Source organism: Athene noctua, chromosome 1 (genome assembly GCF_965140245.1).
Source record: "Athene noctua chromosome 1, bAthNoc1.hap1.1, whole genome shotgun sequence".
In the NCBI taxonomy this organism is placed as follows: domain Eukaryota; kingdom Metazoa; phylum Chordata; class Aves; order Strigiformes; family Strigidae; genus Athene; species Athene noctua.
In genome coordinates, this window is record NC_134037.1 from 102210984 (window position 1) to 102237233 (window position 26250).

The 26250-nt window shown below is 42.2% G+C and overlaps 1 protein-coding gene across 1 annotated transcript in view; it reads right to left on the minus strand.

Moving 5' to 3' along the window:
* Window positions 1–1321: 1321 nt before the first annotated feature.
* Window positions 1322–26250, minus strand: part of PKDCC (protein kinase domain containing, cytoplasmic) — a 37600-nt gene continuing 12671 nt past the window's right edge. Inside the window, exons 2-7 of the mRNA XM_074897126.1 lie at window positions 23248–23370; window positions 19913–20184; window positions 16392–16471; window positions 15446–15553; window positions 5446–5619; window positions 1322–2573 (exon numbers count right to left, since the gene is read on the minus strand). Coding sequence (XP_074753227.1) covers window positions 2488–2573; window positions 5446–5619; window positions 15446–15553; window positions 16392–16471; window positions 19913–20184; window positions 23248–23370 — 843 coding nt within the window. The 3' untranslated portion in view covers window positions 1322–2487. The remainder of the gene's footprint in view (window positions 2574–5445; window positions 5620–15445; window positions 15554–16391; window positions 16472–19912; window positions 20185–23247; window positions 23371–26250) is intronic.

The window sequence follows — 26250 nt, forward strand, 5'->3', positions numbered from 1 at the left end:
AGAAATGCCTTTTCCACAGAAAACATGGAGCAGCTCCCAGACTGACTGGCCCAGACCTGCCAGCTCACTTTGTGCCTTGCTTTCCTCCTCCTCCTCCTCCTCTGTGGCTTCTCAGGGGTTTCCATGCCACAAGCGCCAGTCAAGCACTTTGCTGAATCAGAACCACTGCTGCCAAAGACACTTTCTGCCCATAAATTCAGACTTTTACCATTGCTTATTACAGCCATTAAATCCACTTATTGTAGCATCACGCCTCTCTATTAAGAGTTTAATCAGCATTTCCACTGGAAAGCCTTACTCTCAAAGAGTTATAAAACTGCTTGTATAAAGTTGATTACCACTGAAATTCAGAATCCAGCTTCTTGGCTTACAGCTATGTTTCTTTCTTGTTTACTTGATCTCTGTTTGCAAAAGCTGATGTAAATTGGTTTGGCAAGTTTGTTTAATTCCAGGGATAAACAATTCCTGACTTAAGAGACATTTTTTTCTGGTGCACAGAAAGTGATGGAATTAAATTATACTAAGTTACCCGACTACAAGATTAAAAAATCACCCTGGATATCTTTCTTTTTCTTTTAAATGTTGATATTTTTTACCTAGGAATGCAGCTAATTTGACCATTCATGTTGTTTTTAAACACTGAGTATTTTTGGAACAGTGCACAGTGCTTAATGGGAAGGTAATCACAGGAGGTTGAAGACTTTAAAAATACATAGCAGCACCTCAGTGCCAACAACCCATATCACTTCAATGAACTGTGCAGTATGTGTTGGCATGATTTATGTAGCAATTTTAAAAGAATCTGTAGTGTTTGTTTATTACCACATCATGATTGATGGGTTCCTAAGTGCACGGCGACACAATCAGCTGAGCTATTACAGTTGGGAGTTTGATAATTTGTGAGTTACAGCCATTACAGCATGTCATTTCAATCAATTGCCAGAAGTTGTTAGGATATCAGTGACCTCAGAGAAACCGCGCTGAGACAAGACCTGCTGCTGACAGTGTCACTGTCGGACCACTTCTCCCCTTGCATGGTCACACTGTTGGCCAGCTTCCCTGGCTCTCCCACTCTCCCATTCCCTGACCCTCCTTGGTAAGGAAAATACATCCCCTGCTTCAGGACAGGCAGCCACGTAGACAAAGCCACCACGTACCCCAGAAACACAACCTTCACTGGGAGCCACTGGAACAACCTCAGCTCCTTCCTGGAAAACGTATCCCAGGCTTAAGTTTACATACAATACCTTATTCTAAGTCTTCACTAGATTTAGGCGTTTATTTGCAACACAAAAGAAAAAAAAAAGTATGAAAGAAACTGTATTTATCTTTTATTGGGTTTTTTTTACAAAAATAAACAATTTGAGAAACAAAAGCACATTTTTTTTCCTGACTGTACAAACTACAAAACAGTATGACATTGGTCACTTTATCATTTACTTTATTGCTTTCACTGAAAGCAAATTCTCTAGACACACCATGCCTGTAAGATGCATTTTGTATAGAATTAAGGCTAGCATTCATTTGACATTATTAAGGTCATTTACTTCATTCATTCTAAGAATTAGCAAGTGGTGCCTTAGAAAACCAAGGATTTGATCATAAAAAATACTAATAACTGCAAGATAGTAATTAAACTAGTACTGTTCCACCAGCTGGATTGCTTTGCCAGTCTGTCAAAGATGTGGCTTCCTGAACAATTCAAACTCAATTCAACAAAAGTCTTAAGCACAGGCTTAATTGTAAGCATATGCTTAGGCCTATCCCTATTCAGCAAAGCACTCGGCACTTGGGTCCAAGTCCCTACCCTTTCAGTGGGACTATTCATATGCTTATGTGATTTGCTAGACCTACAGAATGATTCGCTCTTTTAAATTAAAAATAAAACTCTATGATAACATTGGAAGCAAAAATGAAAATTAGCTACAGTCTTGCGATTCTAAACATAACCAATTCCTTCCTTTTGACAAATACGCTGGCACTGCATATTTGATAGCTTTAACACAAATGCTGATTGTCTTCAGTAACGTTTGCTATTCAGCTTACAAACTGATATGCTTCAGTTGCTCTGTTGTGATTGTACGTGCCCATCTAAATATCAGCATGGAGGATACAGACTTCCCATAGAAATGATCAACTTTCATCCCTGTACACACATGTACAGGTCAGAAACGTTATGCTAACCTTGGTTAGAAAAGCCAGAGCTGCCAGCTGATTTATAACCAAAATTAATACCCTAACAGTGTATCATATCTTGTATTTTGCTTTGTTCTAAAAAAAAATCACATTTTCAAAATGTTGTTTTATTGCACATTCATCCTGGTCATGCAGGTTATTTCTTTAAAGTTTTGTTTGGCACTCTATAGATTAGAATGAGTAATAGTGCAATTATCTCTCCGGCCACAGCCTCCTTCTACCTACCAGCTGCCTATATTTGTACACAAACAGCTCTTGTCACTCACACGTCAGAATGAGCCACTTTAGGTGTCAGTCTGTCACCTTCACATATGTTATCTTGTCAGGATCAGGCATGATATGATTTGAGGCCATCTTGAAGAAGACAAGTTGCCGACCTGCACCGAATAGGAAAAGGGGTGGGGGGGAGGGGGAAAAAAAAATTAGAAGTGATGAGCAAAAGGTTGCCTACCTTAAAATATTGACATTTCATCTTCTTCTTCAACCTATGCATTCTTCAGGCAACTCAAGACTGAACTGTATCTTAATGTCAACTGGTATAAACCTGAAATGCTTTTGTCTAAATTGACACTGAATCTGCCCTGGTTTCAGTACATTTATCTAATTATGGTCAAGATATGGCTGTGCACAGCTAATACAGTAAATGAAGGAAAGGTCTGAAGTCACAAATTTCACATGATCTTTAAAGAAGTATTTGAAGACTCTCCCACTGATAAAAACAGGCTTGAGTTCAGGGCTTAAATCAAGGACATTAATTTGATTGTACAGGAGCAGAATCACCTTTGCATGCTTGAATTTTTGCAAAACTATCAGTGCGATGTATGTTAAACACAACTTTCTCTGAAATAGTTCTTGCTCGTCACTTTGTAGCTCTGGGTTTTAAACAAGCTGGAACGAGGTTTCAATTCCTCATACAAAAAGCACCAGCTAGGGCTAACAGCCTGGGTAGTGTAAGGCACGTGCCATATACACATCCGAGGCCAGTGGAGCCTGGATTTGGTAGAGTTTCCCTCACCAGCTTTCGTGGGAGCCATAGCACAGTTCTTGTATCTCCCCATCCTTACTGACCTGGCATCTTATCCACATCCCTGCCTCTTGCTGAGTACCTGCTATCACACAGACCTTGTCTTTCCTTGCAGCAGAGGCCACCAAAGATCCTTCCCACATCTGATTAACCTCTGCCTTCCCTTTCTTTAAACTTTAGAAAATCAACTGCTATTTACTCCCAGCCTGCCTCTGTAGGGGGCTCCCACAACACTATTTTCTTTAAAAGTATCATATGGCAAACAGGATGCCTCAAGTACTGAGCAAATTTCCATGCTGCGGGTTTCAGGGACTCAAACGCTCATGCAGCAGAAATGACACAGTAAAGGGAGTCATAAATAAGACTAGAACCATTGCTTTTGTCATTTGCTTTTAACCATTGACCATTGTCATTTGCTTTTAATATTGTAACCTGAGACAGGAGCTGCTCTAAATTTCCTATGAATTTCCCTGTGCTATAATAATTCCTTTTTTAGTATATTAGTTAACTTCAATAGTCTGACTACAGATAGCCTGACATGATGGCCTAGTAGTCACAGGTTAGTCACGGGCAAGGTTAATATAATTTTTTTCTAGGTTCCATGAAAGTTCACACCTTCCAGAAGCACAAAAAAGACAGAGACACACAGCAGGACACTGCCTAAAACACTCTGAAACATATGAACTGTCTGTAGTTTCTACTTGTTTGTGATGCTTTCAGAGCTGAGGACCTGGCTAGCCATTTATGTAAGCCTGGCTGTGGTGTGTATTTGTGTTGCTCAACTAAGCACAACTAAAGCACCCAACTGCACACAAGGTAGATTTTGACTTTAAGGTTAAGACTTGTTGTGATCACAGGTGTACAGACAGAAAGCTGAGCCTCCAAGACCAAATAACTTGCCATGCTGAAGTCTGTGGCAGTGCAAGGACTTCGATCAGCTTTGCCAAGGTGTGGCTAGCATCAGCGACCCTTCCTCTCAAAGACAGGAGCAGAAAATGGCATTCGCAGGAATGGGAGCAGCCCCGCGCATGGGGAGACAACACACAGCAGTCACAGGATGGGAAAGGGCACGTGTCTACAACCAGCCACCACAGAAGAAAAACTCATCCTGACTCCAGTGGGGGTTTTATCTCTGGGGAAGATTACGAAAAGACGCAGACTTGGTCCACTGCTCTTAAAGGCACAAACGTGTCTTTTTTCTTTACACTTCAGGGGCTGCAGCATGCTCAGGGGAACACTGCTGGCTGAGCTGTTGGGTCCGGCCACAGGGGCATGCAGCTCTCCTGGGCACACAGGGAAGGGGGGCAGGGTTGTGAGCCGGCTGGGGCATTTGGCTCTTTGAACCCCTCAGCCACTCCAGAGATGCAACTACCAGAGATCTGTAGCAGAGACTTGTAACATTTTTGTTTCTCAGATTGCTCTGGTGTTGCTTGAAAGTCTGGTGCAGAAGCAGCAGGCCAGGGCCAATTCTCTGCTTGATATCAATCGGCACCGACGGCCTGCCTTCAGGGGAACCTCACTGGGACTGCCAGGTCCACAGGCCTTTTGGAAAATGTATTTCTCTTTTCAACGAGTGTATTCTTTTAGACAAGAAAATGAGTTGTGGTAGCAAATGGGATTTTCCCCTGGAACTACTTCTATTCCTACTTCTCCTTCTACATCTACCTGGTTTTAAACCCTCCCTTCTCGCTGTCCTTTAGCCAAAGCCCTACTGCTAGAAGCACAGTGCTCCCACCAGCAGCAGGGCATCTCTGACACCAGTCGGGAAGTCCCTGCATAGGAGAACCTGTTTCGTTTTGTGTCAAACTGCAACAACCATATGGCTTGGAAAGATTTATTTAAATCCAGATGTTGGACCATGTCCTGCACATTTAACTGTGGAAACAGGTCACTGGCTTTTGCTGTTGTTTCTGCTGCTGTGTTTTAAAATAAAAAGTTTTGGATCCCGTAGCTTGGAGACCTATGGTCCATATGCTGTAGCCCCCTGACATCAGCTCCTCTTAGCCTGTCTGCAGGTTCCTGCTCCCCTGGCAAGCTGGCAAAGGGAAGACTCATCAAAACCAAAACTTCCTCAGCTGGAGCTTCAGAAACTATCCCACCTCTAGCTGTTGCTGGTGGCTCCCACAGCACATCACAGCACACTCCCCAAACTGTATTAAAACACTTAAAGCATCCAGAATACATGACTCTGCTGCTGCTTCTGCTCTGCAGCATCCACGACCTACCTGTCCAAGTTGTCTCATTAGTTAGGACGAAAGCTTTGCACTGGGAATAGCTGTCACAGATCTCAATGGCTTCATTGACGTCAAACACGGAGAGAAGACAGCCCTTATGATGGTAAGACGGCCAGCATCTGTAGTTCTCATCGGGAATGAAAGCTTCAGGCACCCGTCTGTACTCTGCAAATAACCAGAGCAAAGCAATTGTTTTGAATGCTCCAGTAAACTGCCTGTTTTTAACAGGCAAGGTTTATTATAACAACTTAGGAGCAGGTTATATGATGGAAAAGGTGACAGCCTAGACTGTACCAGCCCTGATTTACTCCCAAATGTGTTTATAGCTCTGCACCTTACTTTTCCTTTCCTCCTTTCTTCTTCTCACCTTTTTTTTCCAGAAAGCGTCTGTAAATAAACAGTCTGTGCACAAAACCCTTTCCCCTTCCCCACTGCGTAGGCGAGGCTTTGGTTTTATTAGGAGTTTTACAGGAAGAATGTCCCATTGAATAAACAGCATCCACTTGAATGAACTGACTCACTGTCCTAGTTCTTAACAGTGAGCGGGATTGTCGGGGTGAGACCTGACCAGGCGTTCCCAGCCCTCCCTCCCCCTCAGAAGAGCATGCTATTTTCCTCCAGCTCCTTTAGAGATGGAAGAAAAGACAGGCTTTTAATTAAGCAAACTTTTTTTGCTTCCTCAGATTAGCACAAAAGGGGAGTCGCTTGATGGGCCTCCGAAGAGAAGAAAAAAAAAAAAGTAGCGGGAGCATGTCAGCACGGTCCTCGCCCAGCGCCTCCGCGCTGCCCTGCCGATTACTCCTCTCCCTTGGCTGCCGTTCAGTCTCACTTGCCTTTATGAGCTGCCTCTTGTTCTCTGTTCACAGCTCCTCTCACTTTCCCAGCCGCTGACAGGGGGTTCTCTAATGAATGCATCAGCAAATTCGACTAATCATTTATAAACATTTCTATTTAGCATCCAGACGCACAAATTGATGGTTCCCCCCCTCTCTCCCTGCCACATCCTTTTCAAAAAAATAAATAACATTCTATATTTCTTCTAATTGTATCTATTATGGAAACCAGACCTGCCGGCCCTGACTCACAGCCTATTCTTAAGTCACTTTGGTTCAGACATTTTCTGCCTGACATTGCAGATTCAGCCTGCTAATATTTCAGGCAGCACATTGTATGAACACGAAGTCAGGGGCGAGTGGGTCTACTACTCTAAACAGCCAGTATTTCAACTGGGAAAAGAAGTACACACCCACAAGTGCTCATTCACACCACACAGTCTGAAATAGTGGGAAAATAATGCAGTAAATGCATTTTTCTTTAAGCTTGGCTCATTAAAAGCATGTAAGAAACATTCACAAACAAGAGGCAAAATCAGAGCTGATCATGTCCCACTTAAAAGCAAAAAACTTTTCATGAATTCAGAAAATGCAGACTCACTTAGACAGAGAAAAAAACCAAAACAAAACAAAAAGACAGTTTTACATTTCAAATGGTCATGTCTCCATGAAAAATACATATGTATTTTTCTGAATAAAAGTCACAGCATCAATCAAACTGCTACTGGCTGGATTTTTTTTAAAATTTCTGCATAAACTGTAGAGCGTAACAATAGCTGAATGTAACTGAACAATATTCTCTTATCCATATTGTACTTCACAGACAAGGTCAGTAAAATGGTATGTGCAAATGGAATGCAAAAAAATTAATTCACCATTTTCAGCATCATATACAACTATCTGTATCAGCGTGCATGCCATGTCACCTGGATATAAAACATGACTATTCATAACTTTGCATGGCTACAGAAGCGCCACCTAATACTGCACTGTGTCAAAGCCCACGCCACAAAGGACATTCACAGAATGATGGCACTTGCAGCACAAGAAGATGAGGCATCTGCCTGATTCTCCACGTCAGCAGGGAGCGTGCCCCAACCCCTCGTTGTGTGCTCTTGGAGCCTGCAGGGCTCTGGGCCAGGCCTGAGAAGGAGCTGCAGCATCCCTCAGTATGCCATCAGGGCACCAAGCTGAGCAGACTCACGTCACATAGTGTATTTTTCTCCACGCGAGGCAGAAGCCCATCTGGAAGGCCCTTGATTTGAATTATTGTTCAATTTTTAAACTCTTCTGTGCACAGATACGCCTTTTAATATGCCTATAGTAGCACTTTCCTTCTCAGCACTGTTCCCAGTACAGCTGTCAAGGGTTAGGCTCTCAGCTGACATAAACAAATTTCAAATGATCAGCAGTGATTTATGTGACCTCAGGCTATGTGAGAGGTAGGAGATAAAGTTCTCCCTTTCCACTGACTTTTTCCAAGGTGACTGAGACTGGTAAATCATTTGGGCAGCTCAGACACATTTATGGATGGAGTTGGGTCAGCAGTAACTGTAATGGTGAGGTCCTGGCTTGTGGGTGCAAGAGAGGATGGAAACCTCCACGCCAGTACTTAGGATGATCTCATCATGCAGCAAAGCCCTGTGGCTGTCCTCACCCTCCTTGCTGCTCCCTGCCAGCTCCTACACAAGGGAAGCCACCACCACCAGCAATGACTCATGGGAATAGGGTAGTGTGACAGGTACACAGCAATATGACTTAGATACAAAGAGCATTTTCCTTGGCTGGGAGATTCCCAAGCACCAGACAGGTGAAAATACAGCCACTGGAGTCTAAGTAAAAGCACGGAGTCACACAGGCTGCACAAGGGCAGCTTCTGGCAGCTCCCCCAAACTGTCACAGATCGCTCAATACTTGCTATTTGGGGATTGGAGCGTCCTGCCTACGCTGCCTGTGTGGGGGGAGCGGGATGCAGTGAAGGGGAAAGGCAGGAAGGCAGCCCCTCTCTCTGTTTGCATGGCAGGCAGCAGGAGCAGCTGCATAGGAGTGCTCGCCCCCAGGAGCATCCCAATGGGAAGGTGGCCACAAGAAGCAGAGAGCAGGACACACGATGGCCCCACACCCTGGCTCACGCTCCCAAACCAGCCAGGTACTCCCACCGCCCCAGGAAGCCAACATGGGATCTCCTGTTAGACTATTACAGTCAGAACTGATCAGAAACTCACTGCAACACCAACCAAGTGCTGGTCTGAGGAAACCACACTTCTCTCCAAAACTCAGTTTATCTCGAGCAGAGCAAGACAGCTGCCTTACTCGTCCACATGACGAAGGCAAATATCCCTGGAATCTCTTGTTTACACAGCAACAAATTAGGGAGCTGACCCCTTAGCCCTTATTTGTAGAAGCTGTGAAGACATGCACTCCTCTCACGTGAACTAGAAGGATGCTCCTCAAGGATGCCCCTCTATCAAGATGTGCCCTGGCAGTGACATTAGCCCCAGCCCACAAGAGAGCTGGGCTTCCCCTACACCTTTAAATGATCATCTTGATCACTACAGTTCAGTTACTTACTCCATTAAGCAATACTCCACTGGTTTAAAGAGAGCTCCAGCTCAGGTTTTCGCTCTGCCAAGACCTGAAACTTGCTTAAATGGAGTCCGTGGAATTTGAAGGCTCACAGCAGTAAATCACATCATAAAAAGGTCAAAGTTCTGGTCAATTTCCAGACTAATGGTGTTTAAAACCAATAAATACTTGCCTAATACTATAAATGCAGCCATAAATTTACACTTTTGCATACATACACATAGCTTGACACAGAGTACATAAAGTCTATCAAGGTAATGGCAAGGAATAGATCAGAGAAATGCAAGACACTCCTACTAGTATCACAATGGAAAAAGAATCCTTTTCTCCATCTATTGGTTTTGCAAGGATTGAAGCAAATAAATGCAATGCAGTAAACCTGATCTTGATGTCATTTACAACAGATTTACTCCAGCTTAACATAGGGGAGCTGGTTCCCTGCTCACAGTTATACAAATAAACCCTACTAGGAAACATTTTTCCTGCCCTGTAAACATTCTGAAACTTCAAAATAACTTGCTATGCTCAAACTGGGCAATCCTCAAAAGTTTTGCGATATTTTTAATAGTTCTAAAATATTTCCACAAGTTTGCTCTGGTCAATCAAAACACGCTGTTTCCATCAGGCCAAAGTCTTCTCAGAAGTTTCTTATAGTGCTAGCCAGCCCCCACAACGGCCACAGTGATCTTCAAACTCAGCACCTTCCTGTGACTGGTAAGAGAGGCATCTTTAAAAGCAATCGGCAGCATCACTGACCAGCGCGACAGCTATAAATGAAAGCCAATGCTTTAAAATCTTATTCTAAATTGTTTCTATCAAAAATCACCTGTGTTGTCCCAAAGCCGACTACAATCTATAAACATACTCATTTACACTGTACTAGACTGAATCATATAAATAACTCCACAAGTATATAATGAACTATGTGAAACCGCCTGTGGTTTCCCCCTTTTAGCTTATTTGAGTCACCCTGAATCTGACTTTAATCAGTCCTAATGACCATTTACTTCAGCCACAGCAGCCAGATTGCATTTTTACTACCAACTACAGCTACTCATTGGAAATTTGCCCAGTTCTCTTTTCTAGTTATCACCTGCCAATACACCGTGGGTCAATGACACAGACACAGTAATGTTCATCGTTGAGAGAGAAATCATGCTGCTCCTTTTCCTCCCTCCTCTTTACCTCCACTCTCGAGAGGAACACTGGCAGTCGCCTCTGGATTTGCTTTTAATTGCTTTGCTTACAAGTAAGCAGAAAGAGCCTAATCCTGCCAATCTTAGCAAAAAGTGGTATTGAGCAGTGTTTTGCTCTACAGACAGTCCCCACTGATTGCCAGGGAGCTTATGGAGAATATAATCGGATCCTAAATAGACAATAATAGACTTATGTTTTTAGTATGCTTCATTTTATGCTGAAATTTTCTTCATGCTTCAATACCTCACATTTAAACATGCTTCTGACAATGAGCCTTGCAAAGCCGTATGTGCAGTTGCGCTACAGAAAGCTATTTTTTGGTATGTCTGAGAAAATGACATGCTAGGCGTATCCCGCGTGTCTCTGCTTTCAATCATTTCTGACGAATCCCAACTGTTTGGAAGGACAGACAGGCCTGGCAGGACACGGGTTTGCCGTCAGACCAGGAGATAGCCCTGCTTCTCTGGCGAGTATTTCAGTCCTTTGGCTCTTTCCCGCGTGCAGGCTGGAAGCAAAGTAAGACTTGCCGCTTTTTATATGCTTCTATTGTGCTTACAGTAGAGCCATATTTAAATCGGTATGCAGGCTGTCACCGAAACACAAATAAATAAGGAGAAGAACGACATGTTCCCTTATATTTTATTCCCATTAACATGACCCAGCTGGAGTGTTTTTCCTGCCTCGTGCCCCACGTCCCAGGGCCACTCACCGGGCTGTGGAATTGCTCTGCACCCATGGCCACTTCTGTGGTGCACACCAATTCACTGAAGGCAATGAGCCCAAATTAGTGCCACACATGCCTGTAAGCTGCATCTGGCCCACTCGTTCATGAGAACAATGATGCTGATGAGCCAAAAGATGTCTAGGGACACGTGTGTGGGTTATTTAGGCTTAAAGACAGATGCCTACAGGACTTGTAAAAGACAGTCAGTGACTGCTTTAATGTTCTTCAAAGGAGCTGAGGATCAAACCCACCAGCAAAAAGCATTGTGCTGTATGTTGCCAAGTCAGACCTGTAGAAGTTTAGTAACAGCAGAACACGTTGCTCAGTGAATATATGAATATATATGGTTTACACAACAGTGGAGACACGTTTGAGCAACCACCAACTAACTGGTCAGTATCCAGCTATACAGCCCCACCGTATTTCCAGTGCTGTATGGGTGCAAAGCAACCTGCTCCTCTATCCCTCTGTGTGTTGGGACTGCCCAGCTGCTGCTGTGAAAGTCCTCTGTGCAAGGCAGGGCATACAGGGAGCCTTTCTGCCCATGTTTGCAACCCTGTGCACCTCTCCCCCTCAGCTGGCCACCAAGCAGCCTGAACGTCCCTGGGAAAGAAACACAGAACACACGAGTGACAGATAAAGCAGGAATCTGGGCTGCAAGGACCAGGCTGCAGTATATTCCTGCAAGTGCCTTCCGCAGCATACTTTTATCCTTCGCACTGTGGACTGCCATAGGATACACAGACTGCCTCAAACAATATTCCAGCAACCTTGCAAAATTTCTCTCTTGCATATACGCATGTGCATGAACACCACCCCCCACCACCACTCTGGTTGCAATAATTCTTGGGTGGATTTACAATTTCCTAAGCAGGTTGCTATAGTGATCCTGCAGAATATTTTTTTCAAAACACTGTTGTACTGTAAATGTTTACATACAGCATAATCCTGCCAAATTGTCTTAAGACAAAGGAAAACCACAAAGTGTCTTTGCTTTATGTCCAGCCTTGCAGCTTTTTTAGCACTGCGAATGTACTTTCAACTAACAACAGCAGCTAATTATGCCTTTCTGTGGCCTTGCACACCCTCAGGCCTAATAATGGGTCATCTATTAGCTTTAATGAATAACAAAGCTATCCGATTTACTAGTGTTAGCTGATTTCACGCATTTCTGAGTAAATTCTGAGTTAACTGAAGGGCTGGGGCTTAGCTCAAGGGCCAGACACCCAGTTGGTACAAATCACTGTCACTTGATTGAAGTAATAAAAATGTTGATACTGGGGCAGGACTTTATTGGTGAACATCAGTAGATTTTTTTTATAGTCCTCTTAATCTGGATAATTAATGGAACGATTTAATCATTTTTAGATAACGTATGTCAGAAGAAATACTTGGTTCCTGTTTAATTCACATTCTTCTGGATTCCAGCAAGAGAGACCAACAGTCAATGGAATATAAAAGTATTTGTTCATGGTGACGTTTTAAACACTGTAATGTTCCTATATCAACATTAACAGTAGTGTGATTTATGATTACAGAACACATACATAGCTATCAAATGTCTCCCGTGCCTCTACTCTGTTTCTAAGATACTAAAGCAAAGTCCAGAGCATAATATAATTTACAGCACTATAAAATCTTTTACAACTGAAACACAGTGAAAGCTTAATATCCAAGACCTTCTGTAATATGACTATGTCATCTTGTTAAATTTTATTCATAGGAATACTAGAGTTGACAAGAACTTTCTTCATGTCACTTCCCTACTGATTACCAATATCACCTTTCTGCACACTTCATGGTGCTCATAGGACGAGGTCTTCCTTTCAAAAACATAGGTCCAAATAGAAAACAGACTGTCTCCTCAAAATTTATGTCTTAGTTATGGCCTTAGATAACTTGTCCAAGATGATGATCACTTCTTCCCTAGTATGAATTTACAATGCTCTCTCCAAGACAATGGATAATTCAAAGCATTTAGACTTAAGACATATTTTGAAGACTGTTACCTGAACCTTCTGTGGTTTCCTTTCCCAAAAAAAGAAGAACCAAAATCTTGCCATTCTTAGATCTGGATTCTCTTCTAGTTCTGCTTTTAGGATTTCAGAACAGATCACACACCAGAAAGGCCTTATTTTGTCACAACCCTTTAGATGTCAGAGGAGACTGGCATAGTTAATTCTTGTCATTTCTACTGTTTGAGAGAGCAAAAGTCCTGGGAGCCAAGTCACCTTGTGAGATTTCCATCATCTGGAGTTAAATCGATGACAACCTGTGCCTGGCCAATCTCGGCACACCAGCCTATGAACACAAAGCCCTGATTAACTCTGATCCAGACTGAGAACCAAACCATCATCTCTAGTTTTGTCTTAACCTAGCACTCTCCTTGAACTTTCATTATGCTGTAGGGCAAGGGAGAAAAGATTTTTAAAAATCTCACAGTCTTAAAAATGTTTCTTTGCTTTCAGAGAGTAACAAAGTGTCCTCCTAGACCCCAAACAGGGCCAAAGCAGCATCTCAGCTGACTTGGATCAGCTTGGGAAAGTATCAAGCTTTGCCTTTTCACCCTTCTCTCCCCATCTTCTACCCACCAAGAGTTATACAAAATATTTGTCTGCTCAGCTGTTCAGCCCTGATTTCAGAGGTCAGGACACCAGCTCAGATGGGAACATCCTGGCAGCAGAAGAGGTTGATCACTTAGACACGAGTCCCACTTGGGCACCACTGTCACCGTCTCTTGCAACTTCACTGTACCGCAGAGGTACTTCCCATTCTATAATCTCTGGTTAATTTCTAATTAATACTTTCTAATTCCATAATCTCTGGACTGAGAATATTAAAAATTAATTCTAGCATTTTATTACCAGACAGATACCAGTTGAGGAAGGAATATTCAGAATAAAAGTAATATGAATGGGTAGGCAGGCAGATTTGCAGACTCACAATATGACTTCTTCATACTTTTCTGTCAAGGAAAGGGAGCCTTAAAACATAAATAAATTACAACACCTTTTCTGTTGCATTGGTTGAGAACATTTTCCTATCAAGTAATTCAATATCACACTCACGGTCCTTAATGTAGACTGGCAAAACATGTTACACAAAGCATCTACAGATTTTCAACATCTTTGTTCATGCTGTAGAGTGCTTAAGTCCACAAGCACTGTCCTACAAATAAAAAAGGGCTCCTTGCACCAGAAGGGTGTTACTAACCATGAACATGGGTAGTGGATTATGCGTTGTATTATCCAGAACTCTACGGAATTAAACCTACACAAAAATGTGTAATTATTACAGTAGCCAAATATACATGGAGCTCTGCTCCATATTAGTAGAAACCTGCACTGTTACATTCACTACCACTGTCCTAAGCTTCCCTCCCTGAGATTCTTCATAAACATGATGACAACCCTCTAAAATACAAAACTTTATCTTGTCCTGATATGGCAGTTAAATCTGGAATCAACCAGCATCACAGAAAAACTTCAGCCCTCCTGGCACTTCTTCAACAAAGGACGTGTTTGTACTATTGATTGTACTGCTGAAAATAATTTTGCTGTGTTGACAGGCATCACTCAGCACAGATTGTGATGAAAATCTGAAAATTAGAAAGTTAAATGAACACCTGCAACAATTTTCCTGCCAATTTTACAACAAAATAAATATTGAATTATTCTGATAAGTGGGTCAAATTCATCCCTGGTGTCATGGCCCTTTGAGGTTAACGGCACTACGACAGGAATGAATTTGGCTCCCATGTCTCTTTCACGGAGCAAATGTTTCACTGAACTTTCAAACCCCCTGTGCCAACATTCATCTTCATTTAGAACCCATCTTTCCCTCTTTACTGAGCTTTTGCAGCAAAGCCATAATTTTCCTATCAACTTGCAGTCAATTATGTTGACAGTTTGACATGAATACTGTACATACACAAAAATAATTTGCGAAACAGCTTTTTCAATTGTTAGACTTAACAGTTATTTCCATCATACATAATCTTCTTTGACATGTATAATTCCACCAACTATCCTTCCGGGAAGAATGTGCATCCCTCCGTTTCATAGCTGCTTAAATAACATTTTTACATACCTGTGGTGCTGCAGAGATTTTATGAAAAAGATACTATTATGCAGCTTCATTTTCATCCCATCCTTTTTTTTCTGTTTTATTCTATTGCTAGCAGACAACTCAGGGACACCTTATTTTTCTTTTGCAAAGCAAGCAAAAATTTTATTCTTTCAATTTGGAAGTGCTTATGTAGCAAGAAATAAGTAAGTCCCAGGAAATCCAGAGAGGGCTACAGCGTCTTGATTAGATTGTCCGCAACTCATGTTTGGGGAGGTTCTGATACTCCAACAGCAGAGAAGTGTGTAGATGTGATGAAAAACATTTTCTGCAAATCTGCTACACATAGCAATGCTCCGTTGGATTTCCTTATCCCTATTACAGCCTGCTCACATCTATGGATGCGCAACTACCTCATTTAGTGAGGAGGGATTCAGAAGGCTCCCAGGACGGAAAAAGCAGATAACAGATAATCACATGCATGATTTCAAGGGCCACTGTACCCAGTTTTTTGTATGTTTGCCGTTTCAAACCTCAAAATAAAAACAAAATCTCTGATTTTAAGTTTTGAGAAAGACCACTTTACCAGCTTTCGGCATCCGGGTTGTGTTCTGTAGGTACTCTCCACTCTTATAGAGATTCAAAACTCTCTCTAGCTGAGCAGCTGTCTCATCTATTCCCCAATGAAGTTCTCCTTTAAAAGCACAGGAAAAGAATGAGTTAGATGAGGAGCACATGACAAAACAAGGTTGCATTCAAATAAAGCCATAATCATCAGAGCCCAGCAGCGCCCTGCTCTACAATGGTGTTGTGATGTGGACATGACGTCCATGAGTTGCTACAAATTGGGTTTCATACCTGCCATGAGCCAGGCATGTCAAAGGCTGGTTGGTCCATCTGGGAACCCCTGGCAGAAAACACTGCAGTGAGCTCCCCACGAGGGACAAACTTTAGCCAATATAGGGAACTCCAAAGGCTTTGCTTGTTACTTAGCTGTAGCCCAGCACTCCTTGTTGAATACACACAGTACAAGGTATAAAACTCCTAGAACAATGCACCAAAACCCCTCAAATCATATTTACAGGCATATGCAACTACTCTTATCCCAAAGGCCCTGCCTTGGTAATTGGTAAAGAACCATGATAATGTCACTCGCCTCTGACTTCTGAGGTATTAAGCACCACTGGTACCATTGGCAGTGGGGAAGTATTCTGCTTTTATCATTAAAATTTACCCTGCCAGAAGCAGGGATTCCTCCAGATCCTACAAGGAAGTGCATCCTGATGCAGTTCACCGCATGCTGAGGTGCTAGGAAGTAAATACGTCTGTGAAGCCTAGATAAAAATCTCAAAATGGGATTTCTCTGGTATATGAGGCCATTTGCCTTCTCTGTATTGTGGAAACTTTGTCCTGGATAGAAACACAATCTGGTTCTATTGCAGTGAACATAAAAGCAGCATCATCCTCATCCCAGACACGACAGTGACACTGAAAAAGGAAATACTTGGCATTACCATGTTTATTGCAATTACCTGTTGCATTGACTATCTTATCCAGTAATGGTCTCAGTGAGGATGGAGCACTGTGTGGAAGTAGATAAGTAAAAAAGAACCTGCAATGGAAAAGTAACCCATATTGAAAAATTTAAAAAAGAATTTACAAATGTCTGGTAACTACTGAACAACATAACGAATAAAATTCCTATTGCTTATAAACCACTGAACCATTCAGGAAATATAATGATATTCTATAGTCAAATAAATACATAGCTGAGACTAGTCACACAGCTGTCTGGCATACCTAGACCACGCTGTTATACACAAGGCTGCCTTGTAACTACATGTAAATGTTCCATTAATACAGAAATTTGCTGTGAAGCCCTATGGATTGTGACTATTTGCAAAGTTGTCTGTACTTCAACAAACTAAAAGGATGCCATCAACGCTTGGGGTTTTTTTCAAAGCTTGAAAGTGCATAAATCAAATTTCTGCTAATTTCAAATAATTTACTATTATTTTATTTTCTACAGTTTTCTTAGACTTTCAAATGAATTGCCAGGAGAAAGTCGCCTTCTATTGTTTTAATGCCACTGCAATTCAGAATGCCTTCCCTGTTCTCATCATTTATCTAAATTCAAGATGCATTCATGTAGATATGTCACTGATGGATGTATATTCTCCATTTTAACATTTTTAATAACAAAAGAAAAAAACAATATGCCTTTACCATCACTTTAAGTACACTTAATTTTCACACTCTTCCTTTAAATTTCTATTACTCTGCCAATATTATAACCTATTGAAAACTCAGGGTCATAGCAACCTAAGATGGAGATGAACAGTTCAGGATCTGACAACACAAAGAGAACTATCAGACATAAATATTAGGTAATGAGCAGAACAGGAACACAATTGGGAAATTGCCCTGCTTTACATACATCTAACCTGCAAAGCAAAGTAAATGCTTTTTCATAAACAGAGACCACATGGTCAAACATAAACCTCCAGGGACTCATGCTCAGGAGGGAGACTAGCAGACATCTTACATAAGCACAAATTAAAAAATTACGTTACTGATAGCAAAACTTGATCAGACACATGTATTATTGGGCTGGTGTATTCTGCTTACACAATGAATATTTCCCTGAAATTGTAACTCCCTTTTTCATCCCTTACAAAAACAGTATTTATGATTTTCCTAAGCAAGATTATCCCCAGATAGGTTTTCTTAGCAATGAGTATGAAACAGCCAGTATAAATACATACAAAAGTCTAAAGAGTGGCATCACATTTGTAATGAATAATATGTCTGGTAAATTTTACCTCACTTTTTTTTGCTTCGAGATTATCTACAAAGCAGGGTCTGACTGATTGTGAATAGTTCTTTGCAAAAATTCAGTAGCTAAGTTTACTTTGCTAAATGATGGATGCATGAGAGTCATAGACATTACTGGTTTTGCGTGGCTATAGGAATAGATGACTTGTTTTAATGCAAACACCCACATGTGAAATCCTGACATATAGAGACACTGGCATCTGCACAGCTTAATTGCAGGAACATTTGCTGTTCATTGATTCCAGGGCCAGTGGCATGCCCTGTGATCTGCATTAACACACATTGTCAGATCCTTTTACATTTGTTCCTACAGCCTTTTTTTCTTTCTTTTTTCTTTTTGAGAACTATCTGATCTTAATTTAAGAATTGTCAATGATGGAGAATTCATCTCAGCCATTGGTTAATAGTTCAAAATATTAATTATTCTTGCTTTTAAAACTGTCTGGTGCTTTGAAAATTGTTCCTCCAAACATTTGGAGGAAAACCCATAGAGACACATTTGTGACAGAAGTCAAATGAAAGACAAGATGGGTCAGTTCCCGTAGAGTTTTTTTCCAAAATGTTTTCTCTCATTTAATTATTTACCTCATAAACAAGCCAGCTAGATAGGCTAATTATGCTTTCAAGGCTAGGGCCTGCTACATTTTAAAATTACAAGGGGTTTATGCATCGTTTGACATATTGTTGCTTTTAACTTCTAAACAGCACCAGCAACCCTCTACTGAGAGCGATCTCTACTCCTACACAGTGCACCCACAAAAATAGGAAATTTAGTAGCCTACCCTTAATGAAGTGAAGATTTAGCCTTCCAAGACAAGTGCACAGAGTTTGTTGCGAAAGCCCTGCCTAGCATGGGTGGTCGCAGCCTACTGTAGCATGAACCAGCCGTTGAACAAAAACTCACTGTCTCTATCGAATTAAGCAAAAGCAGGGTCTGAAAGCACTGAGGCACTGTGCATGTGCTACACACTGTTGCGTGGTTCCAAGGCAATATTAAGAACTGTAATAGAAAAAGATTGCTTCCTTCAGTGAGACCAGCAACCTGCCGCAAGCCCACCACACCGCAGACATATCCCCACTTACGACCAAGATGGATGAGTGCCTATTAAAGGTTTCTTAGCCAGACAAGTAAAACGGTCTTAACCAAAAGCTAGCAAGCTAAGCAAGATCTTTAAGCCAAGCAAATGGAAACGGAAAATCTTGCAGGACACACAAAGCTGCACTGCACAACTGCAGATGGCTGTCATGTGGTGCAGCCCATTTCAGTGTGGTCAGCTAATGCAACACATATGCCGGTGAGCACCCTGGGACCAAAGCAGAAGACTCTCTTTGGAGCAGCCTCTCCTCGCTGTGGTCTGGCAGGCAGTGAATGGCATGATACTTGAAAGGGAAGTCTAAGAAATAAGCACACCATTATGGCATTGCTTTGAGATTCTCCATCCTCCTATCTGGATCAGACAAGGCAGCCGCCTGCCCCAGCAGCACCCATCAGCCGAAGCACCGGTGGCAGGGGGAGCACAGCACTGAGCATCCGCTACTGGCTCCCCAGAAAGCAGTGACACAGCTCCTCCAGCATCCCACACAGCCCTCGGAGGGGAGTGATGGCTGACAAGGGAGAGCTGACACCACAAACACAAAGCCATTGCCCAGAAGGACTCCACTGTAAATTTGAAGAAACCATTAAAATCAAATTTGGAAGACGAACGTGTCTGTTATAATTGGGACCTGCTATAACCCTACCATGGCAGGCTCTGGTGAGGCAGGGAGCATCGAGCTGCAGCGCAGGATGAGAGTTGAGCTCTAACTCTGTGTCCAAAGCCAGCCTTTTGCTCAGCTGGCGGTGAAAAACATGAGATGATCCCTCTTAACTCACACCAAAGAAGAGCTGCCTGAATCATCTCACCACAGAGCTAATGGGCCCACATCTCCACAGGCACCTCTGTTTCACTACTGTGAAACTCTCTGCTTGTGAGAAGAATTCAGTGGGATTAAGCCAATGTAAAATTAGACTGAGTGGTGAATCACACGCAAAGCATGCAAAACATTTCCAAAGTTATAAATGCTGTTATTTTCACAAATGAAATAATTATTCATAGCTACACTTACTCTTGGGTAATGGTTCTGAGACAATACATGCTCGTTGATGTGAGTAACTATAAAGGATGCTGGAGATTTTTTGCCCACTTCCAATTCTCTTTTACCTTACTTGACCACGTACCTGTAGGCGTTGTAGAGATTCCTCTTTTCATTCATACTCTGACACCGTCCCTCAACCGAACAGGGCAGAGTGAAGTTCCTCGCGGGGAATTCCATGAAGCAGTCACTGTTACTGGTGCAAGAGCTCTCCTCAATGCTGGCATCATCCAGATCCGTCACCTTCAGTTCCCCATCCACAATCACAAACTGCCGAGGGCGAAAATCCAGTAATGTCACAGAGCCAAGCGGAGAGTGAGCCAAATAATGCAGAAGCCGAACTAAGCTGAGACATATCTGAAATGCAAAAATGCAGGTACCTTGCATTATTTTCTCAGCACAAAGTATATAAATGAAACCACTTTAGCTGAAGATATGTTCATAAATACATGACTTAATGTGTTATAACTTATTCAAAACTGAATCTTGCAACTAAGGTATTTTTCATAGGATTAACATAGTTGACTGCAAAACCCTTAGAGACTTGAAACAAAAATAAGCTTCTTTACCAGTGCTTTCCCACACTATTCTTGAAGAAAAGCTCATTGCTGCTATTCTTGCTTTTAATAGAAATAAAAGCATTAAGTTTTAATAACACATTACGCACAGGCCTTGAACATGCAGCCTGATTCTGCTCTTTTACAAACTCCAGGTCTGGAAGTTCTGGCCCAACTGCTCTGCGCCCACATCTGGAGCTCCAACAGCAGACAGTGTCTGTATTGCCTCTGTACTGATCCCACCTTTTGACTGCTTTTATAAGTTTTTTTTCTCCACTGGTTCCTCTTACATTTGCCTTTTTCCAGGGCAGAAAGAAGCAAATTCCCGGAAAGAGGAGCTCCACAGCTCCTCAGTAACTCTTTGCTGTGCCTCAGGGTAAGTGTATATGTCCTCCTGCCTTGGCGGACCTTCATGTGGCACTTGGAGGCTGGGGTAGGAGCTCTGTGCTGACGCTTCACTTTTCAATTGCAGGTTAGAAACCTGAGTAACTATTACTAGACAGCAAAATCGATGAATGTTGAACTCAGCCCCCTTACCAGAGTACTGTTTTCAATTTGTGCATTCCTTTAGAGTCCACTATGTAATATATTAATGTAAATGTAGCATTAATATGAACACAGTTAAATACTGGAATTTTTATTCTATGTATTAAATTAATAACAGGTCTTATTCAGTCTAGCAAGCTTTTTATTGTTTATACATAATCTTTGTTTTCTGTTAAAATACACTGTTAAGGGCACGTGCACTGAAGTAGTCAAATCCAGACTCAGTCTCGGGGCATAAATGGTATACTCAGGGAAGAACCTAAGTGCGTCCTTCATAAGAAAGCTGAGAATGTCTGAAGTTATCCCTCACAGACCCTTCGCCTGTGGGACATCAGGACCATCTTGCACTTCTATAATCATTTCCTTTCTTGACCAGACTCGAACATACCCTACTTAAAGGATACTACAGTTCACACGGAGGTGCCTGTAGGTGCAGATGAACACAGGCCCAGTTATGGGATGCCAGACTTGACCACCCTTCCTCCCTCTGGAAGGACACGGGATTCATGTATGTTCCATCCCACAATATGCTGTCTATAAAAGGCACACCCCGCCCAAACTAACCTATAGTACACGTATCTTCAATTGCCAATCAACCCAGAATTTAGCTTGAATAAAAACATAGGTTGTCACCTGAAATTATCGCCTTTTCTCAAATGCCAACAAGCCCCTGCTCCTGTGCTGGAAAATTCTGTGACAAGCCCAGTGGGCTGCTGTCCTCTGGGCCTGCTGTCAGGCTGGGACTGCAAATGTCCCTGGACAACAAGCTTTAAGCACAGAGATAAAGGCTTTGGTCAGTATTCCACACCTCTGCTGAGCATAGTGGTGCCGATACGGGGAGCAAGCTTACTGCCAAGTCCTTCAACACAAGGAAATTATTATTTGTAGGAATAAGACCACATATTTACACATCTGATTTCAGGACTGGACCACAAACAAGTCTCACTTATCAAGAAGATACGGTTTTACTTCCTCCTTCTTCTCAGTGTTAGTTACATCCTAGACAAGCTGATAAGCACGACATTATCTAAGACCTCATTACAGCAGTCACAGGAATGTTTCATCAGTAATTCCACCTCTGTAAATCAGCTCAGCACCTTCATCCAATTCTTCTTCATCTCCCCTTGCAACTTCTCACTCAGAAATATCCATGCTGGAAGGAAACTTCCCTGTTTATTACCCATAATTTCATATATCTCTTGGTCATTTACTTTGTATGTAGTTGCCATCACAGTCCGTTATTTGCATTGACTGGATGAAACGTGCTGAAGACAGGTCCTGTATTTTGGGAGCTGTGATGAGTACCCTTCCACTGCTTATTAAGACTGTACTTCTTTCAGGAAAAGGGAGCTGAAGCTTAGCAGCAGGAACATACTCGCTCCATCTATATTAGTAAAATAAACTCTGCCAAGGAACATTCCTGGGCACAGAAACTTAATCCCACACGCACACTTGCTAGCATGGTCTCTGGCCCGGGTCTGACCGGGGCCAAGGCTGTTCTCCTGCACAGTCCCCAGACACAATCCAGAAGGCAGCACAGCCCAGCAATCATTTCCAATGGGCATCCTGCGTGCAGCCTCCCACCTTCAGAGCGTGCAAGAATTCAATAGCACAGATGTGGGCTGCAACTTGCTGGTGCGTCTCTGAGATCAGTCAGGCGCACTTGTAATTTTCTGGTACAGATGTAGCTATGCAATCCAAAGTGGTTTAGATGAACACTGCTGCTGCCTTGCAATGTCTTAGGGAGTTAACCTCAGCCAATGACACATCCTAATATACACTGAGTGATACAGCGCTGTCTTGATCAAAGCATTGCTGCAGTCTGGCTTCATTTTGGACAAATTAAGTGTGACCTTGGTAAATTGCCAATGCCGTGGTCAACCCAGGTTTGAGATTGGTGTACATTTAGTAACAGATGAACAGAGCAGGAAGCAGTAGAAAACAATTCTAAAACCAACCTATGATAAGGATCACGAGAGAAACCTAACATCCTTCTGTTGTTTAAATCCCAGTTGCAGAGCACAATGCTCAACATCAAAAAACCTGGGCCTCAAGCTTCAACAAGTAAGAAATATTTGAAGATATCATGTAAAAAGCATATAACCAGCTACAGTGATAGACAAAATAGCACAGTATCGTAAACACCTGCAGAAAAGGAGTGCTAAATGTTGTTTCTGTACCAAGGTGTAATCATATGCAAAGCAAATGTTTAATAAATGTGAATCGCACTCCATAGTACATAACCCCTGGTTCATGCTTGATGTTATTTTGTATTCATCCCTCTCTTAGAAGTCCTTTTAAAACAGTTGTTACTCACTCGAAATCTGTCTTCCCAGGAAGTCTGTAAAAGCTGAATCATCTCTAAAGGCGATCCTAGTTCAGTGATGGTCGTCAGTGTGTCTGGGATGTCATTGCTATCTTGGTAGCAATAGCCATAGAGCTGAAAAAAAATCAAGACCAGGCAATATCAGTGTAATATATCTCAGCATACTTTTACATTTCTCTGTGGATGAGGTGCAAAGAATTTCTAAGGCTCTGAGCTCTACACTTTGTATGCTACTTTTGTGTCCTCTCATTTGAGGAACACTCCCTTGAAACTCCCAGATTAGCTAGCAGAGTCTCTTGTGGGTATCATACAGCACAAGGCCAGTGAGATGCCCCCTGCATAGCCCTCTGTACAGGATCTTCTCTCAATTAATGTTGTATTGGGTTTGGATGGCAAGGTTTTGGTAGTGGGGTGGCTACAGGGGTGGCTTCTGTGAGAAGCAGCTGGAAGCTTCCTCCATGTCTGACAGAGCCAATGCCAGCTGGCTCCAAGACAGACCCACCGCTGGCCAAGGCTGAGCCCATCAGCAATGGAACAACATATTTAAGAAGGGGGGAAAAAAACCCGGTACAACACCAGCAGCAGTCAGAAGAGAGGAGTGAGAACATGTGAGAGAAACTGCTCCCAGTTTCATGAAGAACCGTAGCCACGGAAAGGACTCAGGTTGGAGAAGTTCATGGAAGACTGTCTCCCATGGGAGGGAAGGGAAGAGTGTGAGGAGTCCTCCCCCTGAGAAGGAAGCAGCGGCAGAAACGATGTGTAATGAACAGACCACAACCCCCATTCCCTGTGCCCCTGCACCGCTTGGGGTGAGGAGGTAGAGAAATCAGGAGTGAAGTTGAGCCTGGGAAGAAGGGAGGTGTGGGGGGAAGGTGTTTTTAAAATGTCTGTTTATTTCTCATTATCCTACTCTGATTTGACTGGTAATAAATTAGATTAATTTTTCCCCAAGCCAAGTCTGTTTTGTCCATGACAGTAACTGCTGAGTGATCTCACTGCCTTTATCTCGACTCACAAGCCTTTTGTTATATTTTCTATCCCCTATCCAGCTAAGGAGGGAAGTGATAGAGCAGCTTTGGTGGGCACCTGGCATCCAGTCAGGGTCAATTCACCACAAATCTTTAAGAACAAAAAATAAATTAAAATATCCATGAATGCAGAGACAGAATTCTATTTGAGGAAAATTAGTTTAGCCTATGCAATACCTCCCTAAATAAGATTGATTTTCTGCTTAAAAGACATCGCAAAATAGCTTCTAGTGACATTGCCCATAAGACTACTGTTTGTGCATTGAGTGGCAATGTGTATTTCAATGACATGGTAGCTTGAAAAGCAATTGTAATGCCAAAACTCATCTTTTTCCAGACAGAAATTGCTTCTCAGTATACTTGATGGACTTTTGTGTGGAGTATCATTAAAGAAGGGAAAATACTCCAAAATACTATCTGCCAGTAGCTTCTTCAATTCAAAAGCATTTAAATGGCAATTTCAGACATGTTGCAGCTCCTTCTTGTATTTGCTTTCCAAGGACATTTGAATGATTAATTTCCACTTGCACAAATAATTGCAGAAGAAGAATATTTAAAGACTGTGGAGAAGAGATATCTTGCTTTATATGGAGTGGGACAATGTCTGACAGGGCTGGAGGACAGACTTTTACAAACTCACTGCCAAGCCCTGGCAGAGAGGCAGTTAAATGAGCCTGATAAGGATCTGACTGCAACTTTCCAGCCAGAACAGCATGCACATGAAATAAAATTAAATGTAATCTCTGCCCCCAGTCAAATAAATGATACAGTTAAAGGGGCTATGTGAAAATGCAGCATTAAAAAATGCTCTGCTGCTATTCCTCTACTGCCTTGTCCTGAGTCATCTGACTTTTCAAACCTCTTTCAGTTCTATAAAAAGCTCAGGGAAGATGATGGGGGTCTCCTCTGAGCTGAGGGGACTTGGATAAGGCCCCGCAGAAGCAGCCAGGCTGACGCAGACCTTCTGGGGACCGACCCTAATTCACCAGGAGAGCAGAGAGCCAGACCAGCAAAGTGCCATTGCTGGAGGGAGCGGGGTGAGGCTGAACACAACCCCTGCAAGCAAATTCGAGTATCAAGCACATTCTTACAGCTTGTGACCCTCCCAGACAGAAAAGTAAAGACCAGGCTAAAGTCAGCAAATGCGGGATTTGTTATGAACCGTTCTGCTAGCTCTGACTGTAGCTGTCTACATTTAAAGGAAAAAAGGGTGCCAAAAAATGTAAAATAAGTAAACAGTTTTTCTTTTTGGTGTAAAAATGGCGCTGTATTTCAAAACAGCTGCTTAATCATGGACACTAACCTAAACAAAAAAAAAAAAAAAAAAAAGAGCTGGAAGATTTTATTTTAAAACATGCTGAAAAGGTTTTGGAATCGATGCACAACAGAGAATTTGTGATAGATGACAAATAGGAAAATGGACCTTTCTCTTTACTGCCGCTACCATGACAAAGATTGCAACAGCAATCATTTCTTAACTAGAGCCATTCAGACTGTCCTTGGGTTTGTTCGTTATTGTCTGTGGCACCATTTTTGTGCAGCTTATTGACAGGAGTTAAATCTTCGTATGCTACAAACTATCTTAGAGGATCACATCAGCACAATTCTGTTTAAGCCTTCTGAACTAACAAAAAATTGATTTAAATGAAAAGATTTAATACAATATATATCTTTTCTCAGAGACAAACTGGATTCCGCAGTTCTTACTAGGTATTTTACACCTCCCTGGTGTGGGGGCAGACTAAGAAGGCAGGATGAAGCTCAGTAGTTTTGTAAACCCCCACTTCTCAGTCTCAAAATCTAACATCTGTTTCTGTATCATCTGCAGAGTTCAGCTCTTGTCTTTAGCACAGTAATACTATCCATTGGGGGAAAAGCCATAAGGGAAATTAGCAGGCAACCCAGACTGGGAAATAACAGTATCTCAGTAACTGTTGGTTCACAGTAACACCGAATACAGAAAAGC